Source organism: Pan troglodytes, chromosome 10 (assembly GCF_028858775.2).
Source record: "Pan troglodytes isolate AG18354 chromosome 10, NHGRI_mPanTro3-v2.0_pri, whole genome shotgun sequence".
NCBI classification, from domain to species: Eukaryota; Metazoa; Chordata; class Mammalia; order Primates; family Hominidae; genus Pan; species Pan troglodytes.
In genome coordinates, this window is record NC_072408.2 from 106,946,112 (window position 1) to 106,971,638 (window position 25,527).

The following is a 25,527-nucleotide window of genomic DNA, read 5'->3' on the forward strand; positions in this document are numbered from 1 at the left end:
ATGTAAAATGCTAATAGTAAGAGAGACTAAATGTTGGGTATGAGAATTCTGCATTATCTTCACAACCTTTCTATAAATCCATAACTATTCTAAGATTAAAAGCTTATTTTTAAAAAATCAGAGCTGATTATGGAAAGTTTATTCATTTTATTGTATGTAAATTTCACTCAATAAAAATTATAATAAAGAAATCAGCTGGGTGTTGCGGTTCATGCCTGTAACTCCAGCACTGTGGGAGGCCAAGGCGAGCAGATCACAACGTCAGGAGTTCAAAGACCAGCCTGGCCAACATGGTAAAACTCTGTCTTTACTAAAAATACAAAAATTAGCTGGGCTTAGTGGCATGCACCTGTAGTCCCAGCTACTCGGGAGGCTGAGGCAGGAGAATTGCTTGAACTCAGGAGGCAGAGGTTGCAGTGAGCCGAGATCGCGCCACTGCACTCCAGCCTGGGCGACAAAGCCAGACTCTGTCTCAAAAATGAAATAAAATAAAAAAATAAATAAATAAATTATGTTTCTATATGTAGCAACAATCAGAAACTGAATATTTTAAAGTACCATTAACATTAGCATAAGAAATACGAAATTTTTAGGGATAAATTTGTCAAAAGGTGTGCAAGACCTAGAAACTGAAAACTACAAAATACTGTTGCAAGAAATTGAAGAAGATCTAAATAAATGAAGAAACAAAACATATTAGTGGATTAAACTCAATACTGTTAAAATGTCATCAATTCTCTCAAAAAGACTTACAGATTCAAGGCAACCCTAAGCAAAACCCAAGCAGGCTTCTTTTTTGAGAGAAATGACATACTGATTCTAAAATTTTCATGAAAATGTAGAAGACCTAGAATATCCAAAATAACTCTGAAAAAGATGAACAAAGTTGGAAACATTATACTGCCAATTTCAAGACTTATCTAAAAGCTACAGTAATCGAGGCAGTCTGATAATGGTGGGTGTAAATAAATAATAAATGCAACAAAATACAGAGTCCAGAAAAAGACCCAAATTCATGGTTAGCTAATTTCCAACAAAGGTGCAAAAACAAGTCAATGAAAATAATATTTTTAAGAAGTGGTACCAGAATGATGTTATAGCCATATGCAAAAAAAAAACAAAAAACAAAAAAATCCTTGACCTTTACCTCACCCCATAAACAAAAATTAACTCTTAAATTATCACAGACCTAAATCTAAGAACTACAACTTAAAAACTCCTGAAGAAAATATTAGTAACCTTGAGTTTGGTAGATTTAACGCAACAAAAAATGCACAAATCATAGGAGAAAAAAATAAGTTAGTGGATCAAAATTAAAACCTCTGCCCTTTGAAAGACACTGTAACTACAGGGCAACCATAGACTGGGAAAAAATATTTCCAAAGCATATATTTGAAAAAAGACTTGTACCTACAATTTTTTTTAAATTCTTACAACTTGAAAATAAGACAATTCACTAATAGGCAAAAGGCCTGGGCGTGGTGCCTCACGCCTGTAATCCCAGCACTTCGGGAGGCCTAGGCGGGCGGATCACCTGAGATAAGGAGTTTGAGACCAGCATGGCCAAAATGGCAAAACCTCATTTCTACTAAAAATACAAAAATTAGCTGAGCGTGAGACAGGCGCCTGTAATCCCAGCTACTCGGGAGGCTGAGGCAGAATTGCTTGAACCTAGGAGGTGGAGGTTTCAGTGAGCCAAGATCGCACCACTGCACTCCAACCTGGGTGACAGAGCAAGATTCCATCTCAAAAAATAAAAAAATAAAAATAAAAAATAAAATAGGCAAAAGATTTAAAGGGACCTTGGAACCAAAGAAGACACAGATGGCAGATAGGCACTTGAAAAGATGCCCAACATTAGTCATTAGAAAACTGCAAATTAAAAACCACAGTAAGATACCACTACTTATCCACTAAAATAGCTAAAATTAAAAAGGCTAACTATACTGAGTATTGGTGAAGATATGGAGCAACTGGAACTCTCATATACGTATTTGTGAGAATGTAAAATGAACGAGTTGAAACCACTTTGGAAAGCTGTTTGGAATTTGTTTTTAAAGTGATGCATATACCTAGCATATACCTAACCATTCTACTACTAAGAATTTACTTAAAAGGAATGAAAAGCTTAGGACCTTCATATGAAAACATAGCACATACAATTATGTAAGAGAGAGAGAGAGAAAGGCCTATGTCCTCACGAAGATTTATACACGAATGTTCATAATAGCTTTATTTCTAATAGCTGACAAACGGACACAACCCAAATATCTATCAAAAGGGAAACGGATAAATTGTGGCATATCCACAATAGAATAATCAGCAATAAGAATGTACGCATACGATAAAATAGATTAATTGCAAGATAATAATGCTGAGTGAAAGAAGCCAGGAAAAAATGCATATTTATATAAAAATCTAGAAAATGCAAACTAGGCCGGGCACAGTGGCACACGCCTGTAATCCCAGCACTTTGGGAGGTCGAGGTGGGAGGATCACCTGAGGTCAGGAGTTTGAGACCAGCCTGACCAACATGGAGGAACCCTGCCTCTACTAAAAATACAGAATTTTTAGTGGGGTGTGGTAGCGCATGCCTGTAATCCCAGCTACTCGGGAGGGTGAGGCAGGAGAATTACTTGAACCTGGGAGGTGGAGGTTGCAGTGAGCTGAGATAGTGCCACTGCACTCCAGCCTGGGCAACAAGAGTGAAACTCCATCTCATGGAAAAAAAAAAAAAAAACAGAAAATGCAAACTAACCTAAGTGATATAAAGTAGATCAGTGGTTGCCCAGGAATGAGGCAGAAGGAGAGAGAGGATTACAAAGGAGCATGAGAAAACTTTTGAGGGTGGTGAATATTCATTTTCTTAATTATGGTAATGGTATCATGATTACATATATGTTAAAATTTCATCAGGCCAGGCATGGTGGCTCAAGCTTGTAATCCCAACACTTTGGGAGGCCGAGGAGGGCAGATCACCTGAGGTCGGGAGTTCGAGACCAGTCTGACCAACATGGTGAAACCCTGTCTCTACTAAAAGTACAAAATTAGCGGGCATGGTGGCGCCCGCCTGTAAGCCCAGCTACTCGGGAAGCTGAGGCAGGAGAACTGCTTGAACCCAGAAGGCGGAGGCTGCGGTGAGCTGAGATCGTGCCACTGCACTCCAGCCTGGGCAACAAGAGCGAAAGTCCGTCTCAAGAAAAAAAAGTCATCAAATTGTACACCTTAAATATGTGCAGTGTATTGCCTATAAATCAGTTATATTTTAATAAAGCTGTTCAAATAAGATATATACATACTATATATATACACACACATATATGTGTATATATAAATATCTTAAAAAATAATGAATTTAGCCAGGCATGGTGGTGCCTGCTTGTAATCCCAGATACTCAGGAGGCTAAGGTGGGATTACTTAAGCCCAGGAGTTCCAGACCAGCCTGAGCAACACAGTGAGACTCCATCTCGAATAATAAAATAAAATAAATGAACTTGTTAACTATTAATAAAATACAATGGAATAAAAATATATAAGGTATTAGAACCATGGCCTTTTGAAAACCACCCCATTGCATCTGCCATCCAATGAAGATATTAGAAGCAATTTTAAGCTTAAAAAAGTGGAGCCATAGGCGGTCCTCATACTACAAAGAATATCAAATAATTTAATCCAACCTCCTCATTTTATAGTAGAGAATGTGAAGCCTAGAGAGGTTAAGTCAAATGCTGAAGGTCACACTAAAGTAGAGCCCAGACTATAATCAAACCTGTACAATTTTAGTTTAAGAGGTATTTTAGGATCAGTTACCATTCCATTATCATACTGATAAATTTTCAGTTCAACCATATTTACTGAGCATTTACTAGGCATTGTAGCAGTATATGGCAACTCTTACCCTCAAGGAGCTTTCAGTGTAAATTTGTAAGACTTAGCATATATTCCAGGCATAAACATTTTCTTTTTTCGTAAATTCTGCCTTTGTAGCTCCCAAGAAAACTAATGGTGTGTCTGTGATCCAATAAAACTTTGTTTCCAAAAACAGGCAGTGAGCCAAAGCAGGCCCTTGAGCCATAGTTTGCTCCCTGCTTTACACAAATCCCACATGCCCCATCCCTGCTGAAAACTCTTCAAGAACCCTCTTCTCTACTACATTTTGGATAAACCCCAAACTCCCCAAAAGCCCTTGCACCATCTCCCTTAGGATCCCTTGCCTTCTCTCCGTCTGTTCCTAGAGAAGGCCAAACTTTCTCCCCTGAGAACAGTTGGACATGCAGCTCCCTGTGCCTGGCCTGCTTTTCACCCTCTCATCCTTCTCATCTCTTAGGTTTACTCTAATTCATCACCCCTTCAGAGCAGCTTCTCTCCTCTCTCCTCCCATCCCATGCTCTGCTTGCTTCATCCACTTTGATCTTCCTGGTCTATTAGAATTTGCAATTACTTGCCTTCTTACATGTTTGCCTCTCCCCAACTAGAAGATCAGCTCCAGGAGAGCAGGGATCCTGTCCTCAGTCCCTAGCAGAGTGTCTGAGAGATTAAAGGTATTGTACATTCAACAAATATTAACTGAGGACCTACTATGTGGCAGATACCAATCTGGGTGCTTGGGATGTATGAGAGGACAGACAGACAAAGATCTTTGCCCTGTAGGGCTTACTATAGTCAGGGCAGACAGAGCCAAAAACAATTTTAAAAAATGGCATTTTAGAAGGAACTGAGTGTTGTAGTGTATAGGGAAACTCTCTAACCATGTTTTTCCTCTGCTCACACAACAATAATCATCAACACAGAAAAATTCTGTGACCGTGTGCGTGGAGTTTTCTCCCCCACACACCAAGCAGTGGACACCAGCTGTGTGCCCTCTAATTCAGTTCAGAACTGTCTATCTGGAGATGGTATCGGATCCCAAATCCCACATGCTGAGGGCTCAGTCCCAAGACTGCCCTCCCTCACCCCAGTCCTTGCCCACCAAACCCGTTGCAAGTCTGGGCCTCCAGAACTTCTGACGGACAGGCTCTTTGAGTTTGATTAACGTCAAGGCATAAATTTTTTAAACTAAAACCTAAAATATTAATGGAACAAGAATCAAAGTATGCTCCCAATGGTTTAAACTGCCTTTTTTTTTAATGCATTCTCAATTTACACAGAGTTTGTCTGGCTTGGTTATTTTTGTAATTATGCGTGTAATGAAAAAAAATCAATCTCATATAACCAGTTTTTCCAAATAAACATTTAAAGAATGAAAGAATGCAAACTGGCAGCCTGTGAGCTGTCTGCCCACAGATACTATTTGGCCCACACAGTGTTTTTAAAAATCTCAATTTGTTGTTAACCTTTAAAATAGGATAGGCATTGTGGCTCATGCCTGTACCCACAACACTTTGGAAGGCCGAAAACAGAAAGACTGCTTGAAGCTAGGAGTTCAAGATCAGCCTGGGAAACATAGCAAGACCCCATCTCTACGAGAATTCTTTTTTTTTTTTTTAATTAGCCAAGCATGGTGGTGCACGCCTGTAGACCTAGCTACTTCGGAGGCTGAGACAGGAGGATCACTTGAGCCAAGAAGTTTGAGGCTGCATTTAAGTGTGCACTATGATAACACCATGCACTCCAGTCTGGAACAGAGAGTGAGACCTTGTCTCTCAAATAAATAAATAAAAACCATTAAAAATGGGTAGACCTAGGCAGGGCACAGTGGCTCACGCCTGTAATCCCAGCACTAAGGGAGGCTGAGGCAAGGAGGACTGCTTGACACCAGGAGTTTGAGACCAGCCTGGGCAACACAGAGATCCTGTCTCTACAAAATATTAAAAAAAATAAAAATTAGCTAGGCATGGTGGCTCACGCCTGTGATCCCAGCACTCTGGGAGGCTGAGGAGGGTAGATCATGAGCTCAGGAGTTCGAGACCAGCCTGACCAACATTGTGAAACCCCATCTCTACTAAAAACACAAAAAAATTAGCTGGGCGTGATGGCACGCGCCTGTAATCCCAGCTATTCAAGGAGGCTAACACAGGAGAATCACTTTAACCCAGGAGGCAGAGGTTGCAGTGAGCCAAGATTGCTCCACTGCACTCTAGCCCAGGAAACAGAGTGAGACTCCATCTCAAAAAATAATAATAATAAAAATAAAAATTAGCTGGGCATGGTGGCACATACCTGTAGTCCTAGCCACTTGGAAGGCTGAGGCAGAAGGATCGTTTGATCCCAGGAGTTAAAAGTTGCATTGAGTTATGATCACACCACTATACTCCCACCTGGGTGACAGAGTGAGACCCTGCCTTAAAAAAAAAAAAAAATTTATATATATATATTTTTATATATATATATATTTTATATATATATATATATTTATTAAGGTCCATATATATATATATATGGGTAGACCTTACATTAAAATCTGGGCATTGAGGCCGGGCACAGTGGCTCACGCCTGTAATCCCAGCACTCTGGGAGGCCGAGATGGGCGGATCATCCGAGGTCAGGAGTTCCAGATAAGCCTGGCCAACATGGTGAAACCCCGTCTCTACTAAAAATACAAAAATTAGCCAGACATGGAGGCACACGCCTGTAATTCCAGCTACTCAGGGAGGCTGAGGCAGGAGAATCACTAGAACCCGGGAGGCAGAGGCTACAGTGAGCCAAGATTGCGCCACTGCACTCCAGCCTGGGTGACAGAGCGACCGGTTTCCATCTCAAAAAAAAAAAAAAAAAAAAATCTGGGCATCAGGCTGGGTATGGTGGCTAACGACTACAATCTCAACACTTTGGGAGGCCCAAGGCAGGAGGATTACCTGAGGGCAAGAGTTTGAGACCAGTCTGGGAAACATAGGGAGACCCCATCTCTAGAAAAAATAAAACATTAGCCGAGCATGGTGGTGTACCTGTGGTCTCAACTACTTGGGAGGGTAAGGCAGAAGGATCACTTATGCCTGGGAGGTCAAAGCTGCAGTGAGCTGTGATCACGCCATAGCACTCCAGCATGGGCAACAGAGTGAGGGGGGCAGGGCAGGGCAGAAAATATGGGCATCCAGATTTTATTGAAATATCAGAAGATCTGACACAACTAGACATACATCCTTCATAGCAAAAACTGAGTGCCTACTATTTGCCAGTCACTCATTAGGCTCTTGGGAAATTTAAACAAATAAGAAATAGTTACTGTTTTTCAAGAACTTCACATTTTATTATTAGAAGCAAGCATATAAATAAATCATTGCAATATGTTATGATCTTACTATGTGCTGGGTACTATGTGATAGGTCATACAATAAAAATGGCAACAGGATAAAATGGAATCACAAGGAAAAGGGTGATGATCAATTCTCTTAATAGTAAAGTAGATATCCAGGTGCAGTGGCTCACGCCTGTAATCCCAACACTTTGGGAGGCTGAGGTGGGAGGATGACTTGAGCCCAGGAGTTCGAGAACAGCCTGGGCAAAAGAGTAAGGCTATCTATTAAAATAAAGAAAATAGTAAAGAAGACTTTGGGAAGGCTTCATAAAAGTAGGCAGCACTCAAGCTACGTTTTTAAACAGTAAGTTTTTGTCAAGTGAATAAGGCAGAGAGAAGGACATTTCAGAGGCAGCAGCAGCACGTTCAAGATTACAGGGTCACACAGTAGGCACAGATGTAAGATAAGGCCTCAGGTAGTTTGGAAAGAAACAATATTCCTTGAGAAGCCAACTGAAGCCAGATCATGAAGGACTCTTGTTTTCCATGCCAACGAATATGGGTTTTAACCTACACGTCAGTGTTGTTCCCACAGTGCCCCTAAGAAGACTGCTCATGGTTCAACTCAAGTGAGAGGAGAAAAAAAGAAAGAAAGAATATGCCAAAGGAACCACCACCACCCACCATCCAATTACTGATTCAACTAGAGGAGCTCTACTTTTGTCTACTTTACGTAGTAAAGTTCTCTTTTAAAATCTCTTTGGGCACAAAAATTCTACTGTTATAAACAAAATTTTTTATTTAAAAAAAAACTTAAACAGGAGCCATTAAAAGATTTTTAGCAAGAAATTAAATGTTAAGATTAGCATTTTGGAAACATCTTTCTCTTAACAGCGCCAAGGATGGAATACAGAAGTATGAGACCCAAAGGAGATGAAAATACTCAGTGTTTAGTTGCAACAACTGATGCAATAAATAATTAATGAAATCTGGTGATGAGAGATATTCAAATCTTACTGATATCTACTTTATTCCAAGCAGCCTGCTATGTCCTAGGTTTAGGATAAAGAAGATAAGTTCAATAGTTATTTCAATATAAAGTAATCATGACTGATTAAAACAGGAAGGTAAAGAAGAAAAAGGAATTAATCTTGGTAGGTGATTTGAATAAACACATGGATAGCTGTGGTTAAAACTTGGAATACAATCATAACACTTCACCTTGAATAAGCTAAGCATAAACCAGGCCAAAAAAAAAAAAAGGATATGTTTTAAGGAGGTATAATCTAGAAAAAACAAAGGACTACACTTGTGATTATACTTCACGAGCAAGCGTCTCAGAGGATTTGCTAGAGGTATACACAAAATCAGAACCATCCTTGAAAGCCATTTTAAACAATAAAAGACCTTAACTATTAATATACTAAAGTGAATCTCAAAGGTTTCCACCTGAGGTTAAAGCTTGGCACCTTTCCCTTGGCAATTCTGTTTGAGATCCGGGTTCCCAAATGAAAGCATGGAATCAATGCAGGCAAGAACGTAAAACAATATTTAGGCCACTAGGCCTATACAATTGCTTTAGCATATAGCCAACAAGTTTCTCATTTGTCCATTACTCTTAGGTAAGTATGTAATAAGTTGCACAATTCTACTTGTGGCATTTAATTAACAATTTATTACAAGACTTTTGGAAGTTCAAAGTATTTATGTGGATAAATTTCCCAAGAATTAGAAGTATTCAGTGATATGAGTTTCTAGGTTTTTCATTGAGTCCTAAATTGAAAGAAATTCAGCACCATTTCCAATAACCTGGTTTTATAACATATTGCTTTCCCTGATAATGAAATTTTTAAAAAGACAGGAGAGGGTAGAAGAGAATGCTGTAAAACCCTTAAATTCTTCAAAAATGAATCCTGGCAGAGCATGCTGGTGCATACCTGTAATCCTAGCACTTTGGGAGGCCTAGGTGGGGGGACTGCTTGAGCCCAGGAGCTCTGAGACCAGCCTGGGCAACATAGTGAGACTTCATCTCTATAAAAATTTAAAAACTCAGCCAGGCATGGGGTACATGCCTGTAGTCCCAGCTACTCTGGTGGCTGAAGCAGGAGGATAACTGGGGCCCAGGAGTTTGAGGTTATAATGAGCTGTGACTGCACTACTGCACTCTAGCCTGGGCAACAGAGCAACACCTTTTCCCCCCACCACCGCTACCACTTCAAAAAACAAAAAAAGAATCCCATTTGCACTGCTGTTTGTGAGACTTATTTCAATCTCTTTGATAAAGATAACTATCATTAAATACACAAAATAAATTATTAAATCCCTCAATGATGAATGAATTATTCAAAACAGCCTCTTTATCAAAGGAGACTTTGTACCTCACTAATTACATTAGACTAAGAAGCCTTACCCATTCATTTAAAAGTAGATCAAATGCTAACTACTATTTCCAAACAGCTGGCAGGAAGTTACAAAACTCTCTTGCAACATCAGGAAGAGATGGTTATAACTTTAAGTATGTTGCCAAACCTTATCTGTTAGAAAAGACACTGACTACAGGGTGAGACTCAGTCTCAAGAAAAAGAAAGAGAAGACACTCAGAGAGGAATTACATGAGCCTCTAGCTACATAGTAAAGAAAATGAAATAGGTATCTGACTAAAACAGTAAGAAAATATTCTCAAAGTATCTTTATGCAGGGCATATTAAGTGCTTGCATTTACAGAATGAAAAAAAAAAAAAAAGCATGGGGAATAGAAGTATTACCTGAGGGCAGGAAATTCAGAAAAAGGTCCCTATTCCTGGTGAAAGCAAGCAGTCAGTTGCCAGGGTTTCTTAGACTCCTCTGGTACTCATTTGGGTGATTATGCAATTCACAGCACACCAATCTCCACCACAGCCAGCAGGGAACGCTGCAGGGAATGGGTACACAGGGGACACAGAAGGGAGCAAGTTTAAGGGAAGGAAGAGGAAAGGAATGATGATTAAAAAAATTTAGCTGTGGTGCCCTTTGGAAAAAAAATACAGTTGCATTTCACACTGGATTCACTAAAGGCAAACTGCCTAAATTCTAAGATGAATTAACCATTTAAGATTTTCTTCATTTTCTCTGTCACTGTTACTACTACTCCCCAATTACATTCACACTATCTTTTTAATTTTATATTAAACTGTCAATTAACAAAAATGAGATACTATGTCATAGAAGTTATACAAAAGCTGAACTGTATAATTTACATTAAATGAAATCAATTAAGACAAGCAATCTACAAAGCAAGCAATCTACACATACAGATTATCAAACTGGTTTAAGTGACAAAACCCCCACTTTTAACTGTAATTCTCATTTCACCGAGAATACTGAGGCATAAAGCTAGCCATAAAAAACAATCCACAAACCAAAGAGATACCCAGCAATAGGCCATATCTATATACTCAAAAATAAATTGGAAAACTATAGTATTCATAGTGGGGGGAGAAAAGCTTTTAATCTAAATTTTCCAGATATGATTCAACTAGTTAAAACTGCCAAAAATGTATTCAGAGCAACAAATTTATGTTCTATGTATTCTATGGAGGCCAAAGTAGTACAAATTTATTTCTCCAGTCAGTTAAAAATGTTTTTGAACAACTACTATGTACTGCAGTCCTGTGGCGGATGCTAAAGATACAATGGTGAACAAGACAAGCAAAGTCCCTGGCTTCTAAAACATTGCCAGGGCGATTCTGCCCTTAAAGAGATGACTATCCACACAATTAACAAAAAACAAGGCATTTGTTTTAATAAAACAAACAGGATATGCTTTAAGACCTAAAGGAGTTTTAAAATGGAGGAGGCCAATGATTAGCCTCATTAAAGCTGCCCATGGAAAATGTACTACTAAAATAAAGCTGAGAGAAGAAGGCCTATTATGAAGAGATACAGACAATTTGGCTGCAGGAATAAGACAACAAAAGATGGGTGGAAAAAAAGGAGAAAACTGTAATATTGGAAATTAAAATTGCAGCCAAATTTGGAGGACCTAAAAAATTACCCTTAACTTCTCTGGATATTTGCCTTAAATATTTCCTTTGTATACACGCTCTAGTCCAGGAAAATAGATTTAATAACTATTTTATTACTCTCAAGCTGTCATTTATGTCCTTTTTTTTCCCCCCCTTGGGATGGAGTCTAACTCTGTTGCCCAGGCTAGAGTGCAGTGTGGCACGATCTCGGTTCACTGAAGCCTCCACTTCCTGGTTCAAGTGATTCTCCTGCCTCAGCCTCCTGAGTATCTGGGATTACAGGCATGCGCCACTACACCCAGCTAATTGTTTTGCATTTTTAGCAGAAACGGGGTTTCACCATGTTGGCCAGGCTGGTCTTGAACTCCTGATCTCAAGTGATGCGCCCGCCTTGGCCTCCCAAAGTGCTAGGATTACAGGTGTGACCCACCACACCCGGCCTTATTTCATTATTTCTTTACAAGCTTTTCTGACATTCAGACCACCTCTGTTTCACTGTCTCTCTGTTAAGGTTGCATAGCGTTTTGCTTGTGACTCTCTCATAAGATTCATTATCTATCTTGAATTCTATTTATTCACTCATCTACCAGACTGTTTCCAGAAGACATTCCTATATCTTAATTTTATTTGTATATTTTACAGAACCTTCCTTAAGTACTGGTAGGAATGAACAATCTACCAAAAGAGATAATCAAAATCATACTCAGTAATACCTATATTCTTTAAAAATAAGATAAATCTTACATTTTATGGATGCCCCTCTTTATAGTGCATTTCAGTTATATATAAAGTTGCAGCACAGCAAAAGTAACAAGTTGGGGCTGGGCGCGGTGGCTCATGCCTGTAATCCCAGCACTTTGGGAGGCCAAGGCAGGCGGATCACCTGAGGTCAGGAGTTTGAGACCAGCCTGGTCAAAATGGTGAAACCCTGTCTCTACTAAAACCAAACAAACAAAAATACTGGCTGGGCGTGGTGGCAAGCACCTGTAATCCCAGCTACTTGAGAAGCTGAGGCAGGAGAATCATTTTAACCCAGGGGGCGGAGGTTGCAGTGAGCTGAGATCGCTCCATGCCTGGGTGACAAGAATAAAACTCTATCTCAAAAAAATACATACATACATACATACATATATATATAGAGAGAGAGAGAGAGAGAGAGAGAGGGAGAGAGAGGGAGGGAGAGGGAGAGGGAGAGAGGGAGAGGGAGAGAGGGGGAGAGGGGGAGAGGGAGAGAGGGAGAGAGGGAGAGAGGGAGAGAGGGAGAGAGGGAGAGAGAGGGAGAGAGGGAGAGAGGGAGAGAGGAAGAGGGAGAGAGGGAGAGAGGGAGGGGGGGAGGGAGGGAGAGAGAGAGAGAGAGAGAGAGAGTTTTTTGCCATATCTTAAAATCACTGATTTTCTGGTATCATGAAGTTTATTCCCAAATACTCATCCCTAACAACAAAAGTACACATAAAAGATTTACAAATAGTGGCTCATGCCTGTAATCACAGCACTTTGGGAGGCCAAAGTGGGTGGACTGCTTGAGCTCAAGAGTTTGAGGCTAGCCTGGGCAACATGGCAAAATCCCATCTCTACCAAAAATACAATAATTCACCAGGCAAGGTGGTGCACACCTGTGGTCCCCACTACTCAGGAGGCTGAAGTGGGAGGATTGCTAGAGCCTGGGAAGTTGAGGCTGCAGTGAGCTGTAATCATGCCACTGCACTCCAGCCTGGGTGACAGAGCAAGACCCTGTCTCAAAAAAAAAAAAATTAATTAATTAATTTAAACTTTTAAAATATATATTTTTTTAATTTATTTAAAAAATTTTTTAAAGATTTACAAATAGACAACAGTAAAGGAAAACATTTGATGCTATACTGGTAGTGGTAAAAAGAAGCCAGATCTCTTTCTTAGTAGTATTTTTGGGTAGAAAAATAGTAAATATGCATAAAGTTCAAATTCAACCTAGTTTATGACTAATATGGAAATTCAAAGTTTATACACAACATTCATCTTGGCTGGGAATAATCTTAAAATAAGTCAATAAACTGTCAATCAAACTATTAGTGAATATAATGTCTGAAAAACCAAACAATAAATTATATCCTGAATCACACTGGCTTCAATTTTATTTGAATAACTTGATTTTAATATAACTACTCGATTTTCACTTATGAAAATAACCAAAAGTCTTTTACTTGTAACTTACATTCAAACTAAACTCCAGCCACTAATACCCACTGTTTTGTTTTGTTTTTGAGGTGGAGTCTCCCTGTTGCCCAGGCTGGAGTCCAGGGGCACAATCTCAGCTCACTGCAACCTCCGCCTCCTGGGCTCAAGCAATTCTCCTGCCTCAGCCTCTTGAGTAGCTGGGACTACAGGCATGCGCCACCATGCCCGGCTAATTTTTTGTATTTTTAAGTAGAGATGGGGTTTCACCATATTGGCCAGGCTGGTCTCGAACTCCTGACCTCAGGTGATCTACCCGCCTTGGCCTCCCAAAGTGCTGGGATTACAGGCGTGAACCACCGCGCCCAGCCATACCCACTGTTAAAAAAATTATTCGTCCTAAGCATACAATATGCAGAATTTAAAACACATGTATTTGATAAGAGATCAACTTATTTAAAAAGTGTTTAAACTGCAGTACTAAAGCAAAGTGTAATACTGCAAAAAGGAAAATTATTCAAAAAAAGAAAAGAAAAAAAAGACATTATGTTTTCCTGCTAGAGTCTGAATATGGTTTATTTGTCCCCACCAAAATTCATGTTGAAATCTGATCCCGAATGTGACAGTGTTGGGAGGTGGCACCTAGTAGGTAGGAAGTGTTTGGGTCATGGGGGCAGATTCTTCATAAATGGCTTGGTATTGTTCTTGCAGTAGTAAGCTCTCACAGAAAATAAAGTAGTTCCCACGTGAGTAGGTTGTTATAAAGCCAAGACATCCCTCAGGCTCTGCCCTCTTTAAGTGTCCACTTCCCCTTACCTTCTCCACTATGTTGTCATGCAGCATAAAAGCCCTATCTGGAAGCCAACACCATGCCCTTGAACTTCTCAGCCAGTAGAACCACGAGCTAAATAAACCTCTTTTCTTTATAAATAAACCTATTTTTTGGCCGGGTGTGGTGACTCACGCCTGTAATCCCAGCACTTTGGGAGGCCAAGGCGGGTAGATCACTTGAGGCCAGGAGTCTGAGACCAGCCTAGCCAACACGGTGAAACCCCATCTCTACTAAAAATACAAAAATTAGCCAGGCGTGGTGGCACATGACTGTAATCCCAGCTACTCGGGAGGCTGAGGCATAAGAATTGCTTAAGCCTGAGAGGTGGAGGTTACAGTGAGCTGAGATTGTGCCACTATTCTCCAGCCTGAGCAACAGAGTAAACTCTGTCTCAAAAATAAATAAATAGGCCGGGCATGGTGGCTCACATCTGTAATCCCAGCACTTTCGGAGGCCAAGGCAGGCAGATCACGAGGTCAGGAGATCGAGACCATCCTGGCTAACACGGTGAAACCCTGTCTCTACAAAAATAAAAAAATTTAGCTGGGGGGGGTGGTGGGTGCCTGTAGTCCCAGCTACTCGGGAGGCTGAGGCAGGAGAATGGCATGAACCCAGGAGGCGGAGCTTGCAGTGAGCCGAGATCACACCACTGCACTCCAGCCTGGGTAACAGAGTGAGACTGTGTCTCAAAAAAATAAATAAATAAATAAACAAATAAAACCTCTCTTTTAAAATAAATTACCCAGCCCCATAATCTTTTATAGCAACATAAAATGGCCTGAGACATCCCCCAACTTTCAAGAAATGCTGAGTCAAAACATTATGTTCCTCTAACTTCAAAGGACTGCAGAATCAAATGATTCTCAAGTCATAAAAGAATCTCCTAAGGGATACTACAGCAGGATGGTAAAACAAGAGTAGTGTTGAAAACTGGGTAAAAAGAAAAGCAAACTGTTGAGGTGGGGTGGGGGCAAGTAGGAAACACCTTAATAGGCAGCACAGAAAAATCAATGAAAAGGGTACTGGATCAGTGACTTTACCATTCAACACTATCTGTGAGACCTTGGACAAGTCACAAATGTCAATGTTTTAATAATTTCCTTCTCTGAGATAGGAACAAATCCCTTCTGATTCCAGGATTCTAGTATGCTAATATTGCAACATCTCCTAGACCAAGCACCCAACAAGAATCAGTATCCGGTTTTAGTTGGAAATTAATATGAAAGAGAAAGACACCTGCTATATACAGTAGTCCTCCCTTACCCAAGATTTCCCTTTCCACGGTCTCAGTTACCTGTGGTACAGTACGATAGTTTGAGAAAGAGAGAGATCACATTCATATAACTTTTATTACAATATACAGATATTGTTACAATTTTTCTATTACATATTAGTTTTTGTTAATCTCTGACCATGACTAATTTATAATTTAAACTTTACCAGAGGGATGTACATAAAGAAAAAAACACAATATACATATCGTTCAGTACTATCTGCAGTTTCAGGCATCCACTGGGGGTCTTGAAATGTGCTGCCCATGGAGGAGGACTACTGTAGTGCATGTACTTAAAAGGATAAAAAAAACCAACAATAGCAAAAAATCCACCCCTGAAAATTCAAGTCACAATTCGCTTCCCAGTAATTATTTATTGCATAAGCCAAAGGATAACCACAAACATACTTCCATTGTTGTCAGACTAAAACATGTATAGTCTAAATTAGATCACAAATAAAAGAGAAGACATCTCCAATTAAATATCTAACATTTGGGCTGGGCACAGTGGCTCAGGCCTGTAATCCCAAGCACTTTGGGAAGCTGAGGCAGGTGGATCACTTGAGGTCAGGAGTTTGAGACCAGCCTGGCCAACATGATAAAACCTCATCTCTACTAAAAATAAAAAATGTAAAAAAAAATTAGCCAAACATGGTGGCGGCTGCCTGTAATTCCAGCCACTCGGGAGGCTGAGGCAGGAGAATCACTTGAACCCAGAAGGCAGGGGTTGCAGTGAGCTGAGATTGTGCCACTGCACTCCAGCCTGGGCAACAGAACGAGACTCTGTCTCAAAAAAAAAAAAAAAAAATCTAACTTTCATCCAACTTAACATATCCAAAACAAACTCCTGATCTTCTCCCATAAGCCTGCTCCTCCTGCAGTCTTCTCCAATTTTCCGATTTAGTTAATAGCAATTCCACCTTTTCCATTGCTTATGTTGCTTATGTCAAAAACTCTGGATGGTCACCCATTACTGCTCTCCTCTCTTCTCTATCAATCCACATCTTACCTGTCGGTCAATCCTGCCTTTACCTTCAAAATACACCTAGAACCTGACTATCACTATCTCAACAACTCCACTGCATCTGCCTTCGTTCAATCCAATTTCTCTCTCACCTAAATAGTTAACGTCTCTTAATTGGGTTTCTGTTTCTGCCCTTGTGCTTCTATTACTTAATTCCCACATGGCTGCCAGAGTGATCCTTGGCTCAAGGCATTCCAGTGGCTTCCAATCTCAGAGTAAAAGTCAAAGTCACTACAAGGTCCCACATGATCTGGCCCTTGTTTTCTCTTTGATCGCATCTTCCTCTTCTCACTTTACTCTCTCCACCTATATTGGTGGTCTTCGTATGTTTTCAAAATATCAAACAAGTTCCCAGTTCTGGACCCTTTGCATTTGTTCCCACTATCTCTCTCAGGTCTCTTCTCAAATATTGCTTTCTTTTTTTTCTTTCCTTTTTTTTTTTTTTTTTTTTTTTTGAGACAGGGTCTCACTCTGCAGGCTGGAGGGTAGTGGTGCTATCACAGTTCACTGCAACCTCTGCCTCCTGGGCTCAAGCAATTCTCCCATCTCAGCCTCTCTAGTAGCTGAGACTACAGGTGCGCACCACCACGCTCGGCCAATTTTGGTATTTTTAGTACAGACAGGATTTCACCATGTTGGCCAGGCTGGTCTCAAACTCCTGGCCTGAAGTGATCTGCCCGCCTCAGCCTCCCAAAGTGCTGGGATTACAGGTGAGACACCACACCCAGCCTCAAATATTGCTTTGTCAATTAAGCCTTCCCAATCACCAGATTTAAAATTGCAAACTCCATCCCCAATTTATTGTACTTCTCATCCCCTTTCCCTGTGTTACTTTTTCAGTAGCATTTAACACACTGATATACTGTACTTACACAGTATTTCACCTATTTATGTACTTACTATCTGTTTCTGATTAAAACGTAAACTCCACGAGGGCAGGGATCTTTGCCTAGTGTGTTAACTGCTACATCCCCAGCAGTATGGTACAATATTTGGTACAAGGCAGGCACTCATTAAATTATTTTAAATAAGCAACTAGTACATACAGTGTCAAAATCCACATTATTAGAGATTATTTAAAAGTGAATACTGTCAGCCAGGCACGGTGGCTCATGCCTGTAATCCCAGCACTTTGGGAGGCCAAAGTGGGTGGATCACAAGGTCAGGAGTTCGAGAACAGCCTGGCCAACATGGTGAAACCCCGTCTCTACTAAAAATACAAAAATTAGCTGGGTGTGGTGGTGCATGTCTGTAATCCCAGCTACTCAGGAGGCTAAGGCAGGAGTATTGCTTGAACCCAGGAGGCAGAGGTTGCAGTGAGCTGAGATTGCTCCATTGCACTCCAGCCTGGGCAACATAGCGAGACTCTGTCTCAAAAAAAAAAAACACCTCAAACCTACTCAAGTAAATTTATAATCCAAAAAACAATATTTAAATCAGTTTTTTTCCCAGTTGCAAAATCTAACAAATTTCATATGGCAATAAATTTTTTTTTATTTTTTCTTCCTTTTTCACATCACCCGCAATGCCAGACAAGTAGTCCAATTTAGAAATAGGTTACAGTTAGTGATCCTACTCATGCTTCTTATATTAGAATAGGAATCGCTGAAGCTTCCCACAAACTGAAGCCATGTCTTACTCATCTTTGTATCTCTAATGCCCACTATGTGGCATATATATATATATGTGCTCAAAAAAGTTAAATACATAAACTCTCAAAAATTATTTACTGAGCTTTACCATAAAAGTTTATGATACAAATATTAGCCTATCAGTAATGATGTGAAGTTAGCATTTGAAAAAATAATGTCTGGCAGACTAAATAAGCTACACTGCATTTCCTTTTAGGAATGGTCAGTACTGGAAAGATTTTAGACCTAGCAGTATTGATCTCCAATTATATGCACCTTAACTTTTCTTCAGCAACTCACTTCTATGGCCATATCAGATAGCTTTTCTTTTCTTTTTTTTCTTTTTTTTTATTTTTTTTGAGATGGAGTTTCGCTCTTGTTGCCCAGGCTGGAGTGCAATGGCCCGATCTCAGCTCACTGCAACTTCCACCTCCCAGGCTCAAGCAATTCTCCTGTCTCAGCCTCCCGAGTAGCTGGGATTACAGGCATGGGCCACCACACCCAGCTAATTTTGCATTTTTAGTAGAGACAGGGTTTCACCGTGTTGGTCAGACTGGTCTCGAACTCCCGACCTCAGGTGATCCACCCGCCTCAGCCTCCCAAAGTGGTAGGATTATAGGCATAAGCCACGGCGCCCAGCCTCAGATAGCTTTTCCTAAACCAGATCTACTTCACTTCTAAAATCTTAAACTTCAATGTGACAGTTTCAGACAAAATCTCCAACCCTTCCAATTATCTCATTCCTTTACTCCATTACTTTTCCACCTAGATAGTATTCCCAATCCTTTGACGGTTCTTTCCTTTCCTCTCCAGGCTATCAGCTACCGCCCTCTCCTCCCCTTCCTTATATATCCTCAATCTAGTGGCCAATCCCATCAACACAAAGTGAGGCACTCTAATCCCTCTCATCACTTTGCCATTCAGGCACCAAATCCTGCATGTGTTTAACCCTTCTGAATGTCCATAATGAATATTCTTTTTTTCTTTTTTGAGACCAGGTTATGAGACTGGCTAATTTTTGTATTTGAGGTAGAGACAGAGTTTTCGTCATGTTTCCCAGACTGATCTCAAACTGCTGGGCTCAAGTGATCTGCCTGACTTGGCCTCCCAAAGTGCTTGGATTACAGGCATGAGCCACCACACCTGGCCCCATTTTCTACTTAAGTTACTCAGAGTCCATTTGTAGACTCCGTATTTCCAGCCCAGATATTGCTCCTAAACCCTAGACTTCAAAAATAAGACTGCTTTAATGAGCATATCCCTCTTACCTTTATTAGTAGTCACTCCTCACCCCCAGGATAAAGTTCAATTTCCTTAATGTAGCAAATGAGGCCCTTGGAAATCTAATTTAGTGCACTGCCTATTACAGGTGACTAATGGAGCAACAAGCCTAACTCAAAATAGCCCTCTCCATTACCATATTTTTGCTGTACAACCCTTTGCCATTGCTAATTGAACCATGGGTAGACAAAACTGGGTCACAAAGGCTTTCTCTCTAGGGGATTCTGAAACCTGACAGGAGAGATCAAAGACTGGGAATTATGGAAGATAGGCCAGCACTCTAAAGCTGTAGCTCCCAACCAGGAGTAATTTTGCCTCCTATGAGACATTTGGCAATGTCTGGAGACATTAAACATCCTACAATGCACAGAACAGCCTTCACAACAAAGAACTATCTATTTCAAAATGCCAATGATGCCAAGGTTAAAAAACCCTGCTGCTACTTTAAGAGGAAGGTCCAAGAACTCTTCCAATGAGATTCTAGGAGCTAGCTGGTTCCTGTTCTTTCCTTGATTTGGTTGTTCAGATATTCTTCTGCTTTCTGTTACATTTCCCTTTTTACTTAAATAGATCAGCTTTCTGATGTTTGCAGGCAAAACAACTTTACTAGCACAGAACCCTAGCTCAATCATATGACACACACCTGTACACTTTAAGCTGGTTTCTCAATCTCGGAACTACTGACATTTGGGCAAATAATTATTTGTTGTGAGGGAATATGCTGTGCAATGTAGAACGTCTAGCAGCATCCCTGGCCTCTATTCACTAGATGGCAGTAGTATTACCCTCCCCTCCAAGTCTTGACAATTAAAAATATCTCCAGACACTGCCAAATGTCCCCTCAAGACAAACTGACCCTGGTTGACAACTGCTGCTTTAAACTATACAATGACTCCACCGAGGTGAGGTGAATGTCTGCCCAGTCAACTCCCACTCCCAGGAAACCTTGTGCAGAGCACAGTATGCCCTTAGCCTAAGGGAGCGAAGGAGAAGAGAGTGTCTGTATCCAAAACTTCCCTACCCCTTTTCAGGTCCTGGCTTAATTAAATATACGTCCACTTTGCCGATTTGCAAGTGCCTGTTCACATGTGTGTACGTGTGTATACACATACACACACACACACACACACTAAGGTCTTGAGCTGAAAGGTAGCTTCTGCTTTTATTTCCTTTCTCACATTTGTTACGACTTCTCTTTAGAAGTTTCCATTCCCGTGTGAAAAACTACTCTCCTAGATAAACCCTCCCAAAATACATTCAGTCCTATTACAGTTTGAAAAATCGGGGCAGTTTCTCCTTCAAAAGCTTTTCCTGTTTCACTCTGGAAAAATGTCACTACTCTAACCTCCCCCTATCCCACCAACACACCTCCTTGTCCTCATTTCAGATTCTTCAAGTAGATAAACTTTTTATTAACAACTGGAGAGATGTTTGGAATACAAACTAACAATTAGGCAAGGAACAAGTATATAGATTTACAGTTCTCAAATAGTTTAGCATTGAGATAAAGAATCTGTTAATCTCTTAAGAACAATTCCTCTTCCATACTTTCCCAACATACCAGCTTCTCAAGTCCCTTCATCCAGGCAAAGATGGTTTTAATCTTGCAACTGCACTATATTTCAACCTCAAGGCTAAAAATGAGAGCTCTTTCTCATGTTGGTTCACAGTCTTCCTCCTTACTGGCAGAACTCCTCCCCCCATACAATAACTGGGTTATTTCCTTACCGGAAGACCCCTCATATAAACCCCTGTAAGAACTAGGTCATTTTCCTAGTTATTTTCCAGGATCCAAAGGCACCACATTTATTTAATGATTCAATTACTCACTGCCTCCTAAAGCCACAGGGAAACTGGTCATTCCCAAATCTATAAGAATATTGGCAGTAGTCTTGCCTCAGTAAAAAAAAGCAATGTAAGAGAAAGTAAGCTCATTCATGTTATGTATCCACATTCATGCAACAAATAGTTGTTGAGTACCTACTTTATGCCAGCCTCAAGACAAAAATCCCTGCTCTCATAGAGTCTACATTTAAGTGGAGAAAGACAAAAATACATAAAGAAATAAATATGTATGACAGACAAGCATGAGTGCTATGGAGAAAAATAATGCAAGCAAGAGGACTGGCAGTATGGGGGCTCACAATTTTAAACTCTGTGGTCAGGAAAGGTCACCTTTGAGAAGGTGCAATGGGTTGCATACACAGGCCTCACGTGATGTCTAGTATTAGAAAGTAGTATGTTCAATTATTTCCTGGTAAACTATATTCTACTGTATCCCAGACCACTAGGTCAATGTAGTGACATCTTCATTACTGGATATTCTATAAAATTAAACTTGAACCAGGTAATTTCAAAAGTTCATTCCTACCTGAGTAACTATAATTTATCACAACACCTGCCTTCTTTTGTCAATTACGAGCTGCCTTTAGATTTCTGAATAACTATTTTTCTTAGGAGATGACAGCAATTAGCAGTAAGATTAACTTATTAACCAAAAATAAGAATTTGATACTCTTTAGTCACCTGAGTTAAGGATGTTTTGAAATATGAAATAACTGAAAACTCAAGTGTCCCAAAAACTCATCTCTGAAAAAAAAAAAAAATCCTCATCACACTATTTATCACACAGCTATTACAAATCATACAGATTTAGAAACTAACCCTAAGGGCCAGGCACGGTGGCTCACACCTGTAATCCCAGCACTTTGGGAGGCCAAGGCAGGCGGATCACCTGAGGTTGGGAGTTTGAGACCAGCCTAACCACCATGGAAAAACCCTGTCTCTACTAAAAATACAAAATTAGCCAGGCGTGGTGGCGCACGCCTGTAATCCCAGCTACTCGGGAGGCTGAGGCAGGAGAATTGATTGAAGCCAGGAGGCAGAGGCTGCCGTGAGCCGAGATCATGCCGTTGCACTCCAGTCTGGGAAACAGAGTGAGACTCTGTCTCAAAAAAAAAAAAAAAAATACATATATATATATATATATATATATATAAAAATAATAAAATAAAAACTAGCCCTAAGGACTCAATTTTCAATATATGGGTGTCTTCTATCTCATGCAGTAAGCCATTACATCTTTGTTCTTAATTTTTTTTATTATACTTTGGTATGCATGCTCTTAATTTTTAAGAGCCCCTCTCAAATGGAGTTCTATAAAAGAATTAAACTCTAATGCACTATCTGTTGATTGAATTAACTTTTCTTCCAAGCATCTAGAGTGGTACTAGCTATGCAGCATCATCCTTGGACGAGTGAGAAAATAGGCATTCAAATCATTTTCTGCAGATCTGTATTTTCTTGTGGAGCTGGGTATGAGAAAGGCTGGAGGACATAAATTAAAAATAGATAAAACCTTCCAAAATAAGATAGTTCAAGATTGGGCCATATACATAATTTTAAAAGAAACTTTTCAATGAGTGATAACATTAAGAAATACATATTCATGCGGGGCGTGGGGGCTCACACCTGTAATCCCAGCACTCTGGGAGGCCGAGGACCGCGGATCACCTGAGGTTGGGAGTTCAAGACCAGCCTGGCCTGGTGAAACCCAGTCTCTACTAAAAAAATACTACATATATACACATATATATGTGTAGTGTATACACATATATATGTAGTACACATATATATGTATAGTGTATACACATATATATGTAGTACACATATATATGTATGTGTATATATGTGTATATATGTATATATGTGTATATATGTATATATGTACATATGTATATATATGTACACACACACACACGCTGCTATACTTTGCTACTTTTAAGAAAAGTGCTATATCTTATTCAGTATTATAAGTGAGGAAAATATTTGCTGAATCACAGAAGTAGAATTCTGTTCCCAATATATAACCTGTGGTATAAGACAATCTGGGAATCAAGAATTATGTTTACTATACAAGTCTATAATCATACCCGTGTCTTCCCAAAATTAGTTAAAATTAACTTACAAATCGAACAGAAAGGGATCCTAACCAAGGGCTTTGAGTTCGCTGGTAACAACTTGGAACAAGAGCCTACACTTAGCCTGTGTCTTGAGACAAACACGGAGAAGCCAAGAGCAGTAACAAACTGCCAGCCTTACTGAGTCATGTTTCTGACTAAAACCGCGTTATGAAATGGAGAGAATGACATGTCTTGGGTTTAATCACCACAGATGTTAACTCCCTGAATTTTAGAGTTGCAGAGGAAAAAGAGCAAAAACCAAAAAAAAAAAGGTTCAGTAATAATGATGTGGGTCTCATAGGACTCCAGAAAGAACCTGCCAAAGCTGCGAACTCTGCTTATTTACCTAAAACAAATCCTAACTGTGCAAACAGGCACACCCTCTGATGCCACAGAGCGGGAACGCCAAGGTGGGAGGAATTCAGAACAATCACAAGGTTAACGTTCCACTGAGAACACAGCCTCCACTGAGCGTCCACACTGCGCCAGAAGCCCTCGGTTAACGGAACCGCTCTGCTCCAAGGGGAAGGAGCACCGAACTCGAGTTAGAGCCCAGCACATTAACCAGGCACTTGGGTGACGCCAGGCCACCTCCAGCCTCCGCTCAGTACCGCACAGAGCCGAGCCGGGACGCCCCCAGACGCCGCGCCGGGAGCGATCCCAGCCCGCCGCGCTCCGCACTCCGGGCTCCTCCGCGCGCCCACCCTGGGAGAAGACGCGTCAGGGGCCGATTCGTGAGGCCAGCCCCCGGCGCCGCCGGCGACAAGAAATCCGGGGCCGCGACCTCTGCCCCGGCCAGAGCGGGGAAGTCCGAAGGTCGCCTCCCGCACAGCCGCCAGGCGCCGCCGCCCCCGAAGCCGCAGGCTGACTCCAGTGCGGGCTGGGGCGGAGGCCGACTGGCGCCGACACCGAGGCGCTCACTGACCTGGAGAGGTGCTTCAAGATTTGTTTCTTGATGATCCCGGCCATGGTGCCGAGGCTGGAGACGCCGCGCTCTCGTCCTGTTGCTCACTGCCTCCTCTCTTCGTGGCCGTCTCCTCTCTGTCCCGGCTAGCCCGGCCGGCGGAGAGGCGCTGATCGCTCACGACCGGGAGAGACCCGAGGCCCCGGCCAAGGCCACAGCCGCCGCCGAGAACCCGGAGCATCACGCTCAGGCCGCCACGGCCGCCGCGGGCGCCATCTTGGCTGCAGCATCACCTAAGAGACTCGGGGGAGGGCGGGGGCGGGGCGGCTCCAGGCGGGGCCGGCACGAGGCCGGGCGGGGCCAACGCCGGCTCTGGGCGGGCTCTGGGCGGGCTCTGGCTGGGCTCTGGCTGGGCTCTGGGCGGGAGCGGGAGGTTTGTGGCACTGGCGCCAGGGTTCTTCTTAGCCCTCGCGACACAGGGCCCTTGACTCTCAATACACCATCCTTCTTGGCCTTAATCCTCCCTCCTTCCCTCTGCTGGTGTTCCCGCCTCCATCGCTGACCCGTCGCTGATTTTTCCTTCCACGTCCTACTTCCCTTATTCATTTCCTCAGAATTTTTTTATTTTTTTGCTTGTTTGTTTTTTTTTTGAGACGAGTCTTGCTCTGTCACACAGGCTGGAGTCCAGTGGTACGATCTCGGCTCATTGCAACCTCCACCTCCAGGGTTCAAGCGATTCTCCTGCTTCAGCCTCCTGAGTAGCTGGGATTACAGGTGCGCACCACCACGGCCGGCTAATTTTTGTATTATTAGAGACGAGGTTTCACCATATTGGCCAGTAGGTCTCGAACTTCTGACCTCGTGATCCACCCTCCTAGCCTCCCAAAGTGCTGACATTACAGGCGTGAGCCACTGCACCCGGCCTCCTTAGAATGTTTTAAGAATCGGCCATTAACTCCTGTGCTTGCTTTGCTCTCTTGACCTACTCACCTTTCTTCATATTCTTCCTTAGGTTTTTGTTTTTGGTTTTTTTTTTTTTTTCTTTTGTTAAGGTGTCCTGCCTTTCCCTTACCTAAATGTGGCAATTTAATGTCTCCCTTGGTTATTGCTATTCTAAGGGAAGTAAAGGTTGACAATGGTTCCTAGTAGTCTAGGACCTAGGAATTAGAAGGTCTATAATTCAAGTCCTGGCTCTGGTATTTTCTAGCTGTGTTATCCTGGGGAAAATAATTTCTTTACTATTAGTTTCATTTTAATCATCTGTGAAATAGATTAATCATCAGCCTTACC

The 25,527-nt window shown here is 41.3% G+C and overlaps 1 protein-coding gene across 4 annotated transcripts in view; it reads right to left on the reverse strand.

Moving 5' to 3' along the window:
- Positions 1–24,613, reverse strand: part of BLTP3B (bridge-like lipid transfer protein family member 3B) — a 106,348-nt gene extending 81,735 nt beyond the window's left edge. Inside the window, exons 1-2 of one of the 4 annotated variants that reach the window (XM_009426077.5) lie at positions 24,259–24,551; positions 9,941–10,086 (exon numbers count right to left, since the gene is read on the reverse strand). Coding sequence is in view for 2 of the 4 variants with exons in the window: in XM_001152665.6 (XP_001152665.3) it covers positions 24,259–24,302 (44 nt within the window). In the remaining 2 variants the exon portion in view is untranslated. Of the gene's footprint in view, positions 1–9,940; positions 10,087–24,258 lie in introns of all 4 variants that reach the window. The other 3 variants (XM_001152665.6, XM_063787004.1, XM_003313883.5) reach the window with 3 other exon arrangements.
- Positions 24,614–25,527: the final 914 nt, after the last annotated feature.